This window comes from Meles meles, chromosome Y (assembly GCF_922984935.1).
Source record: "Meles meles chromosome Y, mMelMel3.1 paternal haplotype, whole genome shotgun sequence".
Taxonomy (NCBI): domain Eukaryota; kingdom Metazoa; phylum Chordata; class Mammalia; order Carnivora; family Mustelidae; genus Meles; species Meles meles.
The window spans coordinates 1,083,915-1,099,275 of record NC_060088.1 but is presented as its reverse complement, the minus strand read 5'-3'; the positions used below and the strand labels follow the sequence as shown (position 1 = coordinate 1,099,275).

Genomic DNA, 15,361 nt, shown 5'->3' with positions numbered 1-15,361 from the left:
ACTCCCCTGGCATTTCTTTCCAAGTCTCTGAATGTGCGGTTGGGGGTATCTTGTTGGAGAACGAGAAAGCCACTCTTCTAAGAAAAAAAATTGAGCTCGAAGATTTGTAACTGGACGTTGAACGCACAAGAGGCATGCCCAGAATGATGACTCTGTGTTCAGACTTTAACAAAAGCTTTGACGTTTTATGGTCGTGACCTTTGGAACCAAGCTCCTCTGTTCCAGTTTGCTGAGAAACAGGACAATTTCTAATTTTCAAATGAAAAAATCAGGGTAGCGATGCTTCCTCCTTTTGACGAGAGAGACGGATGTCAGGCCAGACATGTTCCTGCGGTCATCCCCTTCTCACATCAATCATTTTTGGCCTCCTTTTGGACCTCCAAACAGGACCCATGACAAGTAGGGAAATGTATACAAAAACAAGTCAATTTTCACATTTTTAAGATACAAGCAAAGCACATGAAAGAACCCGTTCCCACCACGAAAAGCAGGTGCGTCGTATTAAAGATCTGATTTTCACGTAAACGAAATTAACTTTGTGAGATGTTTCTTACTTCTCCAGCGGAGTTTGTCACTCAGTATGAAAGCTTGAGACATGCCGTGAACTGTGTGTTCCTGGGAGAATTCTTGAATGCAAGTTCGTTCAGAATATCTTAGTCGTTCCGATTTCTTACGCCGCCCTGGGTTGTGGGAGGACCCAGTGCAACAAGTGGGTGGGTTTTCTCATTTCTCCTGATCTCATCCTGGGTCTGTAACTATTCTGCAGTGAGCCAGCCCCAACCTAATTTCAATGCCAGTGGTACATTCCCTTTTCGGTAGAATTAGGGGAATTAGGGGAGTTAGGGGAAAAAAAGCAAAATAATGAGCAAAACACAAGCATAAAATGGACGTCCTGCACATCCACAGAAATGGGCAATTCCAGGAAGCATCTACCCCATTGAGTCTCAAAATTCACTAATGTATTCTGCCTTATGAAGAACACAAACATAATTACTCCCATCTGAAAAACCAGGCAGCGGGGCTTTCGACCCTTGATCAGCAGACAGAGATCACATTGGCTGTGTTCAATTTGGGAGAGTTTCAGTGTGAACTCGCAGGCCTTGTTCTCCCATCGCTGGGTTGGATTAGGTTAACACACCATTTGCCGGTCCTCGGAGGGGTCAAAACATAACCCTAACCCCCGGATCTTAGTATAACAAAGTGTAGGTGTCCCCAGGACATACCTGTTTCACATGGTGATGTAGGGATCCAAACTCACATGGTGACTTCACTACCTAAAACAACAACCTCTTTCCTTAACATGGGGAGAAAGACACCAGGGAGTCCTGTGTGGGCCACAAAACTTGTGTGTTCTCACACACGACATTGCACCAGGCAAGACCGAGGCTCACGTGCCATTTCCCTGCAAGGCATGCTGGGAAGTGTGGGGAGCGGATGGAGCCATCAATGGGCACCAGTCTCTGCCCCAAACCCTCAAAACTCAGATCTCCTAACTGCAGCCAAACACCAAAACAAATGTTCATAAATACAGATTCTGTCCTCATCCCAGGAGACATGCAGATGTTCTACAGGAATTTTAGGCCAACAGCTGTACAAAGTGCCATGGGGGAAGTCAAGTAGATGTGAAGATACCAAGGAAGGTATTGATGTAGATTCTTGATTGGTGTGGATCCCAGGTGGCATGGATGATGGCCAGAATTAGGCATCCCCGTGAGGAAGGCTGCTACCACAGCAGTCAATAGAGAACAGGAAATAACAAGTGTTATCAGAGATGTAGAGGGATCAGAACCTTTGTGCATTGTTGGTGGGAGTGTCAAATAGCATGGCTGCTGTGGAAAACAGTATACCAGTGCCTCAAAGAATTAAAAACAGAACCACCCCATGACTGAGCAATTCCAGTTCCGTAAAGAACTGAAGGTGAGGTCTTGGAAAGACATTTGCACACCCATGTTCATAGCAGCATTATGTGGAAGTGACCCGAGTGTCCACCAACAGATGAGTGGATGAGCAAAGTAAGGTCCATGCACGTGGTAGACTATGACGCAGCCTTGACAGGGAAGGATGTTCTGCCTCTGCTATGACCTGGATGGACCTCAAGAACCTGGTGCTCCGTGAGATAAGCCAGACACAGAAGGACAAATCCTGTGTGATTCAGACATATAAGGTTCCTAGAGATGTCCCATCCATAGAGACAGAGTGGATGGGGAATGGGGATGGGGAGATAGCGTTTCATGGGGACAGACCTTCAGTTTGGGAGGATGGAAGGTTCTGGATGTGATGGTGGGGACGGTTGCCCAACACTGAGTGTTCTTCATGACCTGACAGTATATCACCTCGTGACTAAAATGGTCAATTCTACGTTAAAAATGTCTTAATTCATTTACAAGGAATCGGAGAGGCCCAGTACAACTGAATAAGGCTATTTTTAACTTACCACATAGTCCTTGGAAGGTAGAAGCCCAATCCCCCCATGGAGAATGCAGCCATGAGTCAACCCCGTGTTCTGTCCCAGCCCCTGTGAGTTTGGCCAAGGGGCTGGAGACAAGGTTACATGGCTACCAGACACTCAGACACATACAGTGTACAAAGCTGTGGTGGCTCACTTGAGGCTTGTGATGTGTCCATCAGACAAGTGAATTGATTATCACCCTTTTATCTTAGGAGAATTGAGGATAAGTGACCTCATTTGGAAGAGAATGTTCTGGGCAAAGGGGCCAGATGGGCAGATGATCATGAACAGAGAGTGCAAGAAATGTCTGAGAAGGCAAAGACTGGGCAGAGGAAGGCGTGTGCTTTCGTAAGCCTCATGTGTATTTGTGCAATGTTTTAATGGATATTTTGAGGACTCTTCCTCTTGCAAACAAGGTTTATGTGTGCCTTATAAAAAGTAGAGCGACCCAATTTCATGAAAATACAATTCATTTCTGCAATCTTGCATAAATCTTGGGTCCATCAAATCCCTTTTATAGAGCAGGGAGGGTTTCCCTGTTACTAGATCTGGACATCCAAGGAATTTGGCAAGGTACCTGCCAGATAAATCAGGTGAGCTCATTGGGAAGCACACTGGACCTCAGAGGCACGGACTGGGTGGGAAGGAGCTAGGGTAAGCAGGATTCCGAGGTGGTCTCAAGTTATCTGTGCCCTAGTGCACACATTCTATAATCCCCTCCCCTAGGGGATGAGAAGGACCCATGAGCATGATCGATGTCCCTCCCTGATGATGTTACTCATCCAGTAACTGTGACTTCATCGGAGGGAGATTAACCTAGGTGGGGCTGATGAATCAGAGGATCCCTTCAAGCGAAGGTGAATCCTGCCAACAGCAAGAGTGAACCAGAAGAGAAAGTCAACCTTCAGATGAGAACACAGCCCCACCCAATTCCTTGTGAACTTTTTTTTTTTTTTTTGAAACCCTGAGCAGTGGACCCAGGTAACTCATGTCTGGAATCCTGACCCACTGCCACTAAGATACAATGTATCTGTGCTGTTTCAATCTGCTAAATTTCAAGCTGCTAACATTTGTTAAACAGCAACAGCTAATATGGTGGTTGAGGATTGGCAGAGCTGAGCTGGAGGAGGACACAGGGGATGACCAGAGAACATTTCGTGGGGTCTCTATGAAGGATGACATGGCTGGGAATTTCACACCTGGGCTCTGTACTCTTAAACTGCTCATTTCCCAGGAACTATTGGGTAGAAACTAATCAGAACCAACCAGAGCAGAACTTTCCATGTCCATGGCCCTGTGAGAGACATCACTTCTGACTCTCAAGAGCTCCTTGGATTGAGAACACCTTGGCAGGAACTTGGAGCACAGAAGACAATATGGTGAACCCTCTGTTCATGCTGATGTGATTAGTTGGGATGATAGGATGAAATCGTGGGGTTGGATCCAATATGACTAGTGTCCTTCTAAGAATACTACAGAAAACTAGAGACAATGAGCAGATTGGAGGAATTTATCCACAAACCAAGCAGTGCCAAAGATTCCTGGAAAAACCACTGAATCCTGAAACAGACTCTCCATCAGAAAATTCACACAGAACCAACCCCACTAACAGCTTGCCCTCAGATTTCTAGTTCCCAGAACTGAGAGAATACGTTTCTGTTGTTCAAAGACACCCAGTTTGGCATTTTTGTCATGGCGGCCCTGGGAACCAGTGCACATCTGAACAAAGGATTTGGAGATCAAACATGATCTCTGCTCGAGGGAATTTCAGCCAAATAGCCAGAAGGTGAAACATCCAAAACACTTGTGTGCAAATCGGTCCAAATCGTGCTGCACGTACCAGTGTATCTAGTCAATATGGAAAGAGGACAGGTTAGTGCCCTCAGATGGTTATTTCAACCACCTCTCACCAAGCATACATCTCACGGGATTGGAGAAAACGGTACCAGGTCCAGCCCCCCTGAGATTCTCTGTCTCTGTCTTGGGGCAAGAATATTTCACAGTAGAGGAATATTGAGAAAATTTCCCAAGACCTCCTGTCCACAGAACCCGTGCAACCTTTTGGTGGGCTAATGCATGATGACCAGCCAAGTTGGTCCTAGACGTTGACTCTTTGACATTCAAATGTGACAAGTCATACGTAGGTGATTCAGAAGGTGAAACCTGATGGCAATGAGACATCGTCAACAAATCTCCCACATCCCCTCCAGCTGGGGTCTGCTGGTAACAAATCATTCTCCTTCCAATTCACATCTGCCTCCCATGTCTTGTCCTCACCTGTGTCTGGTTACAAGAGGAGAAGCATCAGGCACCAAATACTTTTTAGTGACCAGCACGTCAGTGCAACTATTTTAATAGATTTGGGCAGCATAAATTGGGACAAAAGGTGGTCAGAACGCTTGAGTAACCACCTGTAAGTCCTACACGACCGTTATTAAGGATGCAGGAAACTTCTACAGAGAGGAGGAGTAACTCCTTACAAGAAAGCCAAAAGCAACCAATGTCCACCTCGCTTGGTGTCTTAGCTCAGGCTGCCACAACAACGTACCATAGACCGGAGGCTTAACAGCACGAAGTTATTTCCGTGCAGTTTTGGAGGCTGGAAGTGTGAGATCAGATGCCAGCAAGGTCAGATTTCGGGGAGGTTGCCCTTCCTGGCTTGTACATGACCGCCATCTTGTGTGTCTTCATATGACAGGCTGAGCTCTTCTCTTCTTATAAGGAGAGTAAACCCATTGTGGATCCGCACCCTCATCTGACCCTAATGCCTTCCCAAAGGCCCCACCTGCTAAAACCATCCCACTGAGGGAGTAGGGCTTGCACATGGGAACTCTGGAGTAGGGTGGGAGACATGATTCTCTCCATGCATGCAGCCTCTCCCGTTGTGATAAGGAGCATTGTCCTTCTCCTCACCCCCCACATTTGGTACATTGTCAGGCTGTGTCAGTTCTCTCCAAGGCATATGCCTCTAGTCTGCCCCATAGTCTCCATCATGGCGGCCACCAACCCAGACGCAGCCACCACCAGCAACCTGGACCACCATCACAGTCTACTTGATGGGCTCACTCGCCCTTTCTCGTCATTGTCCACGCACTGATGCAGACAGAGATGCCATGACTCCATCGGCATGGACCCCCTTGAATGCCGCCTGGCATCACCCCATCGCATCCTCCAAGACCCAATGATCTCATGCCTCAGCCTCCCCGTGTCTCCCGACCTGCCACCCGCCCTCCCTGTGTCAGGCACACCACACTTCCCTCAGGTCTTGGACCCACTCAATCCTTCCTGCCTCCAATAGATAGATCAGAAGCAATAATTATAGAAATGACAGGAGACGAACACTGTCAACCAAGGACATCAACAGAGGAAAGGGTGACATCAGAGATCTCTCTGAAAACAAAAAACGGAACCAATTCTAGACATATTCTGGCGAATTTCTCAAACCAGATGAAATAAAGAAAGCTCTCCAAGAGTCTACAGGGGACCAAACAGAACGCAAGAGTCAAACTGGTCTGGCTTCATTTCATCTTGGACATTAGAAATGACGCAGTGGGATTGGATTATTTGGCATTGATAGGGGACAAAAAAAAAATCATTATTAAGGATTCCACAGGGAGACTTTTGGGGAATGAGCCATTTCTCCCCCAAATGCCATTATAATAATTTCAAATACAGTTTGTGCAATCCATGGCATGCAGGTAATGATTGTGCAGTGCATTACAAAGCCCTGTTGGGTACAGGGATCTGCGTTAAGGAATCCTACAGTGAAATATTCATCCCTTAAATCAAACAGTTTTTGTCACAGCTGATTATTGCTTCTGAAGCACTTGGAACACGGAAAGAGGGTTTCAATCTTAATCCGCACTTCAAAAAAAAAAAGGAAAAACCCGTAGGCAAAACATATGATGATTTGCAAATGTGTCTTGCTAAAACCAGGGTGCAGAGAACGCATTGATCCCTCACATCTATGAAGCCCTTGGACAGGGAAAAGAAAAATAATAACCCTTAATAGGATTTTCTCACTATGAGCAAATATATTTGCATTTTCCTCTCTGAGGGACAGAACTAGAATTGGCTGATTTTCATGGGTTCAATACTTTCCTCTGTAGCCAAGTGTCCCTTAAAGAGGGAAGCAGTCTCCCCACATTAAAATTTAAGATTGAAAACCTTTTTACAAATTTACATATTTTCTGAAATCCCCTCATATGCTACCAAAAAAAAAAAAAATACATTTGCTTGGGGAGGACAAGGTGGGCTATTTTAAGAACCAGGCGTCCGTGACTGTGCTGATATGGCTATCCTTTATCATTTCGGAAATTCAGGATGCTTGTCTTACTTTACCGAAGTCCCTGCCTAACACGTAGGACATGGCGTTGCCATGAACCAGTCCTGCAGAGACCAACACCCGTGCCATCCGGGTCAAGGAGAGCCAGAGATCTGGTGAGTATGCATGCTTCCTTGGGAGTGAGTGCTGTGTGCTTTGTGTAAGCTGCTTGGTGCAAATTCCGATCCTAGATGTTGACCGTGGGGCGTCCCTGCCATGCTAACTCTATTAACCACTGCCTGGGGTGGACCGTGCATGAAGGAATCCTACAGTAGCATCTTTAACCCGTACATCAAACCATTTTTGTCAGAGATTGAAGACGGAGATTGAAATCAGCCCTTTCTCCTGGCATGCTCCCCTTGGGGCACCGGCAGTCGGACCCAGGAGAGAGGGTGCCATGCTCCTGGGCCACCTGGAAACCGATCGGTTCAGAGCCATACCTGGGCTGAGAACAGCTCCGTCAGCCCCTGGCGGGTCTACTGGACGTGCACCTTCGACGCATGGTAGATAAGATGTCTAGAACAACGCTCATTTTCCACAACAGGATCCTGGAAGGAAGACGCTCTCTGGCCACATGGGAAAAAATAAGAACATGGAGACACGGCATTCGAGTCAACCCCCTCCTTGCCACATTCGCACAGCCCATGAGGAAGAGCGCAGGTACCCATTCACAGAGCATCACGGGCAGGAAGAAGAAATGAGCCGCGTGCTGGGCCTTTGCCCAGAAACATTCTGGCTTCTGCTCGGAAGCGCCCAGGGATGAGGTCACAGGAACCTGTGGGGCGGCCACAGCTGTGACCGGTGTGTGACTCTTGGATTTTCCTCCAAGAAGTCGACACCCAAGATTTGGTAGTCTCAGCTGTGGAAAGCAACTTTTGGCAAGGGCTGGCTGTGCTCGCAACACACAGGGTCTCCCCGTCCACATCCTGCAAGGCTGCCCTGAGTCCAGGCTCACACAGTGGCCGGGGACATGGCAGGCTCGCGTCGGAGTCTCCAAATCTTGCATGCATTTCCAGGTGTAGGATCTATAAGGAATTAAAAGGCAGTTCTGCCCCATAGAGGAGACACACTCCTTGTTCTCAAAGGTCTCTCCAAGCTTGATGTTTGAACGTTAGGTCCGTGGACGTCTGGGGAGAATTAGTGCGGGAAAGAACCTCAAAGAAAAGTGCACCTTCACGATCATGCGTAATGTGTGCCGTAGGGCAAGTGTGCACAGTTTTTGTTCGCCGTCCAAGAGACCTTTGAATCCAGGCTTGTAAAGAGCCATCAAGGAAATGGTTAAAAAGATGGGGTTTTCCCGCCCCACGTGGTGCCTCCGGCTCTCTCCAGAGGCAAAGGGACAAAGAGAAAGCTCATTTGGAGCACACTCTTGTCCAGACGGGATCTCAGTGCACCTCTGAGTTTCTTTTCCTCAAACCTGGTCAGTCCCGCGAGCACACCCACGGCAGCCGCGGGAAGGGAGCCCGTGAGAGGCCTGCCTCTGGGACGCGTGTCAGCGGCGGCCGGGACGGGGCTGTCCCTCATGTCTGAGCTCCTCTCTGGAGCTGATTACAGACCACTTTGCATCAGGAAGACAGAGAGATGCGAGCAGGCAGCCCAGTCAATTACCTCCCAGCAGCCGCATCCCGCGCTGGGTGTTTGGCGGTAACTCGGCCTGGCGTGCCTTGTTACCTCTCATCAGGCTCTGCGATGCCTCGCTCTGTGTTTTCCGGGAGGCCTGGTCCTTGGGGAGTCTGCTCCTTCCCGTGGCAGATTGCTGGTGACTTAAATCTCATCTCCGGTTTCCCGCCAGGATGACAGGTGGTCTGACCTGGGAGGGACGTGGGGGACCTGCGTGTTCAGACTGAGACACCTACGTGGGTCTAAGACACACGCCCTTGCATACGTATATAAGTGTCCTCAGCCCACAGGCATACACACCCACCACCCACTTACACGCTCATCCCTACACAGACACACACACACACCAATGTATTTTACAAACTAAATCCGAACCATTCGCCACGATGTATTTTGCAATATCGACGATATCTGGAACTTTGTCATCCTTTGTTCAGACACAGCAACAACGGGAACTTCCTTTTTAGTATTATTATTATTATTACAATTATAAGGATTGCAAGTGATTTTTTACTTATTTATAACGGAAAGAATCATACATGGTTGCAAGTCCCCCAGACAGCTACATTCTTGTCTCCTGAAGCATTTACAATGTATCCCCCGCCCTTTCTCTTCCTTTACCCCGGACACCTGCCCACAGCCATCTGGGATGGTTTCCTATGTTTCTATGTATTTTTTTTTTTTCCTTTCCTACAGGGGTTCGTGAATCGTGGGTGCGTTTACTCTGTGCTTGTGAAGGAACTGGGATACCTATCACTCTCCCCGTGGTGCTGAGGTCAGCCTTAAGCAGCGTCAGATCTTGCATTCATCAGGATTCTCCAGAGAAACAGAACTGATATAGGGAGAACATATATGGAGAGTTTTGTTTTGGTTTGGTTTGGGTTGGTTTGAAGGAATTGGTGCAGGAAAGAGCTGGCGTTTGAGCTGAGAGGCACAGGCCCTGTGCTGGCAGAATTCCTTCTTGCTCAGGGGAGCTCACTGCTGAGGCTCTTTATGCCTTCAACTGATTAGACGAGGCCCACCTGCCTCGTACAAGGCAATCCGGTTCATTCAGAGTCTGCTGCTTGAAATGTTGATCTCATGCTAAAAAATGCATATAAATGAAACACCTTTAAAGGGAAACATCCAGAATAATATTTGACCACATCTCGGCAGCTTGGCCACCTTGACACGTAACAGGGACCATCACAGATCTGCTCGCCATTCAGGAAGATAGCTGTGACCAAATGACTGGAGACCTGGCCAGGACCAGCAGGCAGTGATAGGCTCCATAACGTCTCAAAGAGCGATTTTCTATAGCAGCAGGGGCTCAGCCCCATTCATCAAATATTGACGTGTCGTGCAAAATACGTGAGTGGGTAAAACTCCCACATGTCCCTACCTCGTGGATGTGGCATATTATAGCAGCACAAAGGTATGAGCATCACTATCTGTTCTCTGTCCCCCTGTATGCATCAACAGCCTTGCACAGAAGGTCTGAAAAGTACGACGATGCCTTTCTGCATTTTGTGGCAAAGAATTATTATTTTTTTTCCTCCGTGCCCGTCACGGCTTCTCAGACGTTTGTGGACACACATTTCCCGGGAATCTTGCAAAAGTGCCAATTCTGAGCTAGCAGAGGAAGGGCAAAGCTGAGATCTCTGCGTTGGTAACAAGCCCCCAGGTGAGGTCGATGTGAATCTGGGAATTGGTGCATAGACCTTTACCCTCCGAAGTCCAGGACAACACAGAACCAGGCATGAGTCAGTTTCTTGACTTCTAGTGTCTGTGGGTTCTCCTGAGCTGGGTTTCTGTAAGTCCTGGAGTATCAAGGCGTTGCCCACAACCTGGAGGTCAGGTGTGTTGGAGGAGACGGCCACCCAGGTAGTCTTCTGGGTGTCAGTTCTGTGCAATCAGGCAGGAAATATGGCTCATCAACCACACGAGATAACATTTTGGCCGCATGTACGCATTCTCAAGGCTTCAACCCAAGCATCCACCCCTATTAAGATGCTCTCACGCTGCAGCATGACAGGGCAATGCACAAGCCGGCCAGCACACAGACACACCTTGAGTCAGTAGCGTCCTGCCTGCTTTTAAAGTCCACAAATCATGACACCCGGCCACCCCCTCACCCGTTCTCATGAGGCATTGTGCTCCAGGGAAGACCGGGCAGAAGAGGCCTCCTTGTACCGTTGTGGCCACAGTCAGGGGTGACCTTTGCCCAGACACCGGGGTGCACTGACGGGGGAAGGATACCTGTGCCCCAGCCGGGAACAGACGGTGCAGATGGTGGTACAGCTATGGTCCAGCCTGGCTGGACGCAGCTCAGGTGGTTGTGTGGGGAGGGGCAGGTGGCTGGGGTCTGAGTTTGGAGCCCACAGGGATGGGGCCGATCTTACTATCTTATGTGGACTTTGGGTTTCATTCTCACTGAAATGAGAGGCCAGTGGAGGTTTTTCCTCTGATGGAGCTTATCCTCTTGGGGGCATTCCTCTCAGGCCCCCGGGAATTCCTTGCCATTTCTGGGAACAGTGACCTGCCTTCCAATGCAAGCCCTGCCCCTCTCTTGGAGGGCTACGCTCAACGCTGGATCCCATGATGCCCATTTGAGTAGCACGCTGGAAGTCTGAGAAAGTCACATTACTTCCCTGCCCCTGGTGCTGATGGGCATAGCGTATAAATATGGCGTCCCTCACTTTTCAGCCAGGACTGTCCCCAGGTGGGTGTCTATGATATCTGCCAGAGCATCACCATGGGATAAGCTCCAATCACTTCTGTGTGGTTGGCTTGATAAGTCCCCCTTCATGACCTACTTTCCTTTCTTGTATCACCTCCCCACCCCCTACCAGAGCCCCTGTCCCCTCCCCCCACCGCATTCAATCCTCAACCCCAGGTCGCTTCTGGGAGAAGCCCCATCGGGACCCCTGACCTAGAGACAAAATCATCCATCTGATTTCTGTGCTGAGGTTATGATGCAGGAACGGATGTTGAGCGAAGTAGGGGCAGGTAGAGGCTAGTGTCCAGGGAGAGAGGACAGGTTGGACCATGCTGGACACAGGTGGTGTGATGAGAAGCACGTCCATATGGACTTACTACGTGAATCAGCCAAGAGAACTGAGGGGCTTGTCCAGGCTGCTCTTTTCCTCGCTAAGGCTAGTCCTCTGACCTTTGTGTCTTCATCGTCCCTTCTTGTTGCTCGGCCACGGCTCCCTCCTTCACCTTGCCGTGTCCACCTCTTTCTCACACCCCTCCCTTCTATCTGGCTCATTCACGTTCTTGCAGAATGTCGTTCACATCAAGACTTTGGTGGAGCGTGTTGGAGGTGCTGGACACTGAGCCAGGTACCAGGGAGACGGCAATTACTGCGTCTCATCCAAGGTGCGATCGACAGAGGAACATAATCAGGACACAGTACAAAGTCACACCAAGTCTGTCTGACACGTTAGGAAAAGAACTCTTGTTTGTGTTTCCTGGGTGGTGTTTGTAAATGCATCTTTCTTAAAAAATTCACCCAGTGTGTATTCACTTATTTCTCTTCTGATGCATAAATACGTAAACAAACACAAATGTGGTACATAATTGCCTTGTAATTCATTGGAGCTGGTGGTTTTGTCATGTGAGCCTTCAAGAAAACTGTGGTTTCCGTCAGAAGTGGGTCGGGACTAAAACCAGTGTGACTTGTAGGAGGCATTCTAGTGTTCAAGGAACGGTGGACTTTAGTTCGTTTGTCTCTCATGACAGTCCTGGGAGGCAGGTGACATCACTAACACCACCATCGTCATCTTCACCATCATCCGTCATCACTGTCACCTTCATCACCATCACCTTATCCACATCACCGTCACAATCACCATCATGGTTCCCAGTATCATCACCGTCGCCATCATGAGCACCGTCGTCACCACGATCACCATCATGGTTCCCAGTATCATCACCGTCGCCATCATGAGCACCGTCGTCACCACGATCACCATCATGGATCTCAGTATCATCACCGTCGCCATCATGAGCACCGTCGTCACCACGATCACCAACATGGTTCCCAGTATCATCACCATCGCCATCATGAGCACCGTCGTCACCACGATCACCACCATGGTTCCCAGTATCATCGCCGTCGCCATCATGAGCACCGTCGTCACCACGATCACCACCATGGTTCCCAGTATCATCGCCGTCGCCATCATGAGCACCGTCGTCACCACGATCACCACCATGGTTCCCAGTATCATCGCCGTCGCCATCATGAGCACCGTCGTCACCACGATCACCACCATGGTTCCCAGTATCATCGCCGTCGCCATCATGAGCACCGTCGTCACCACGATCACCACCATGGTTCCCAGTATCATCGCCGTCGCCATCATGAGCACCGTCGTCACCACGATCACCACCATGGTTCCCAGTATCATCGCCGACGCCATCATGAGCACCGTCGTCACCACGATCACCACCATGGTTCCCAGTATCATCACCGTCACCATCATGACCACCGTCGTCACCACGATCACCATCCCCACCATCACTACAGTCGCCATCACTATCATCCCCACCATCATCATCATCATGATCATCACCATCACCACCATTACCATTACCATCACCACGATCACCATCATCACAATCACCATCATCCCCACTGTCCCCACCATCATCACCACCACTATTAACATCACTACTGATACCATCATCACCGTCATCATCACCGTCATCATCGCCATGTTACAAAAGAGAAAATGAAGCTTCACAGAAGTCCAGCCTTGCCCAGTGTCACAGAATCAATAATGAATGGCCCCATCTTTCATGCCCAGTACCTCCCAGTACAAAGCTTTTCCCCTCTCTGCCTAGTGGTACTACAACGTGCTGGAAACCTGCCTTTGAAGACATACACAGCTGGCCCTTTCTTCCCTCCCCTACTTCCCTTCCTCCCACTTGCTCCCTGGAATGTGGGGACCATCATCCCAGACCATGAGAACAGGGGCCATTACTACAGCTGGAGTAGCAGGAAGGCGCAAAAAGCCTAGCTTCAGAGGAGTCTGACACACAGCCAGCACACCAACTCTGGACCGCAAACCACCAGGTCACCTTTCCTTGAGAGAGAATCAAACTTATGTGTTTCTTAAGCACTGTTCTTTTAGGGTTCCTGTGTCTGCCCATCCTAATCGTGATGCAGAATTCAAGCTCCAAATACTCTGCAAGCTACCCCCCATGCCCCCATCCCTGCACACACGTTAACCCCTCCATCCTGACTCTTCCAAAGGCAGCTCAGCTATTTCCATAATCTGATTTGCTTTTACCCCTCATTGGAGGAGATAAAAGCAGTGACCTTCAAGGACAGATCTGAATGAAAACAGGGGGGATAAGCATTTGTTTGGAAAGAGCTGGCTCATTGTGAGGGGTATCCGAGAAGGCTATTAAAATGCATTTAGAAATCCAGCGTTGCTCTAAAATGCACGTTTTCCATCTCTGGTTTGGGTCAGTCCGGTGAAGGAAAGAGATCTTTGGCTTGTGGTATCCTTTACCTGTCATCGCATGCGTCCAGTGACTGTCACTGCTACACGGGTTACAAGCACTTTCAGACCATAATCCTGCAACACTCCCTGGGAAAGGGGATGTCAGCCCACCATCAGACCCCACCTGGCAATGGAGTGGTCCACTCAGAGCCCAACTAGGCATTATCACATCTCAGCCTTGCCCTTCTGCCCCTGCATGGTCCTTGCATGTGACACGGCTGATGCTCGGAAGGGAGTCAATGGCTTAGGGTGTTTTCCTGACACAACCAAATTCCAGTGGTCACAGGCTGCGAGGTTTGGGACTGGATGACAGCTCGTGTCTGAGGGAGGGGGATCTTGATTGCCGGTAAACTGTTCAGCAAGCTGTGTGGGGACCAGAATAAATCCTGGGAGCTCTGAGAAAAGGGCAGAGCTGACCCCGGATACAAGAGACCCTCCTCTATGGGATGTTTCTTCTGCAGAGATGTCTGGGAAATACGTGCGGTGAGCTCTGCCGTGGATGTGCCAATGGGCCAGGACGTGCATCTTGGAAAAGTACAAAGAGCCGGCCGTGAGCTGGTTTCCAACCGTGCTGTGAGCAGAATGGGTCAGCACTTACCAAAGAGACATCTGGATTTTTCATGCCAGACATTTCAATTAGTCTTGCAAAGAGCAAGCGTCGACTCCAGTACCAACAAAACGGGCCTGGGGGAAAGGATTTCGGAAGACGCTGCTGAAAATTCCCGAAGGCGTAGTGCAATGGCTTTTACGGACAGACTTGGGAGCGTGTGACGGACGTCCATGCGTGTGTGTGCCTGTGTATGTGTGTATGGTGTGTTTCCGATTGTGCCTGTGTGTATGCGTGTTTGCGTGTTTTGTGCATGTCTGTGCGTGTGTCTACAGTGTCCTTGTGCATGTGTGTGTGTGTGCGTGTTAATGCAGGTTTGTGCTTGTACTACATGCATATATTTGTGCATGTGTGTGCACAGAAGGTAGAGAAGAAGAAGGATCACGGGGCTTGGTGGTGGGCACTCTGTAGAACCTAACACACTCCGCACCTGAGAAAATGGATCCAACTCGCGAGATCCCACTCTCAGTGTAATCTCACTGTTAAGTCAGCTGTCCGCTCTGTCATCAGTCAGCGGTTCCCGTCCCTCTGGGAGCACCTCCGGTGCGGCAACAGCCCACGGAACACGGAGACATGCATACCCGTTGGCGTGGGCCGCGGAAACACGACACCGCAGGCTGGGAGCTTCAACAGTGGGAATTTATCTCTCGCAGCCCTGGAGGCTGGAAGTGCACCATCAGGCCGTCGGCGACTTTGGTTTCACGCCGGGCTCGCGGACGGCCATTTCCATGCTGGGTGGTACATTTGTGTCCTTCGAAGCCGCTAGGTTTCTGGTGCGTTGTGCGAGCGGCCATTGGAAATTCATAGAGAGCCCGAGGGTGTTGAGGGCGGCAGGGGCCGGGTAGTGGCTGGTACTTGAATGGAAA

At 49.4% G+C, this 15,361-nt stretch overlaps 1 protein-coding gene across 1 annotated transcript in view; it reads left to right on the top strand.

Annotated features, from left to right (window-relative positions):
- The window catches only part of LOC123935914 (putative uncharacterized membrane protein YMR173W-A), a 73,903-nt gene extending 60,647 nt beyond the window's left edge, over nt 1-13,256 (top strand). Inside the window, exons 3-5 of the mRNA XM_045996765.1 lie at nt 6,772-6,889; nt 7,084-13,070; nt 13,224-13,256. Of these exons, the coding sequence (XP_045852721.1) occupies nt 12,231-13,070; nt 13,224-13,256 (873 nt within the window). The 5' untranslated portion in view covers nt 6,772-6,889; nt 7,084-12,230. The remainder of the gene's footprint in view (nt 1-6,771; nt 6,890-7,083; nt 13,071-13,223) is intronic.
- Nucleotides 13,257-15,361: the final 2,105 nt, after the last annotated feature.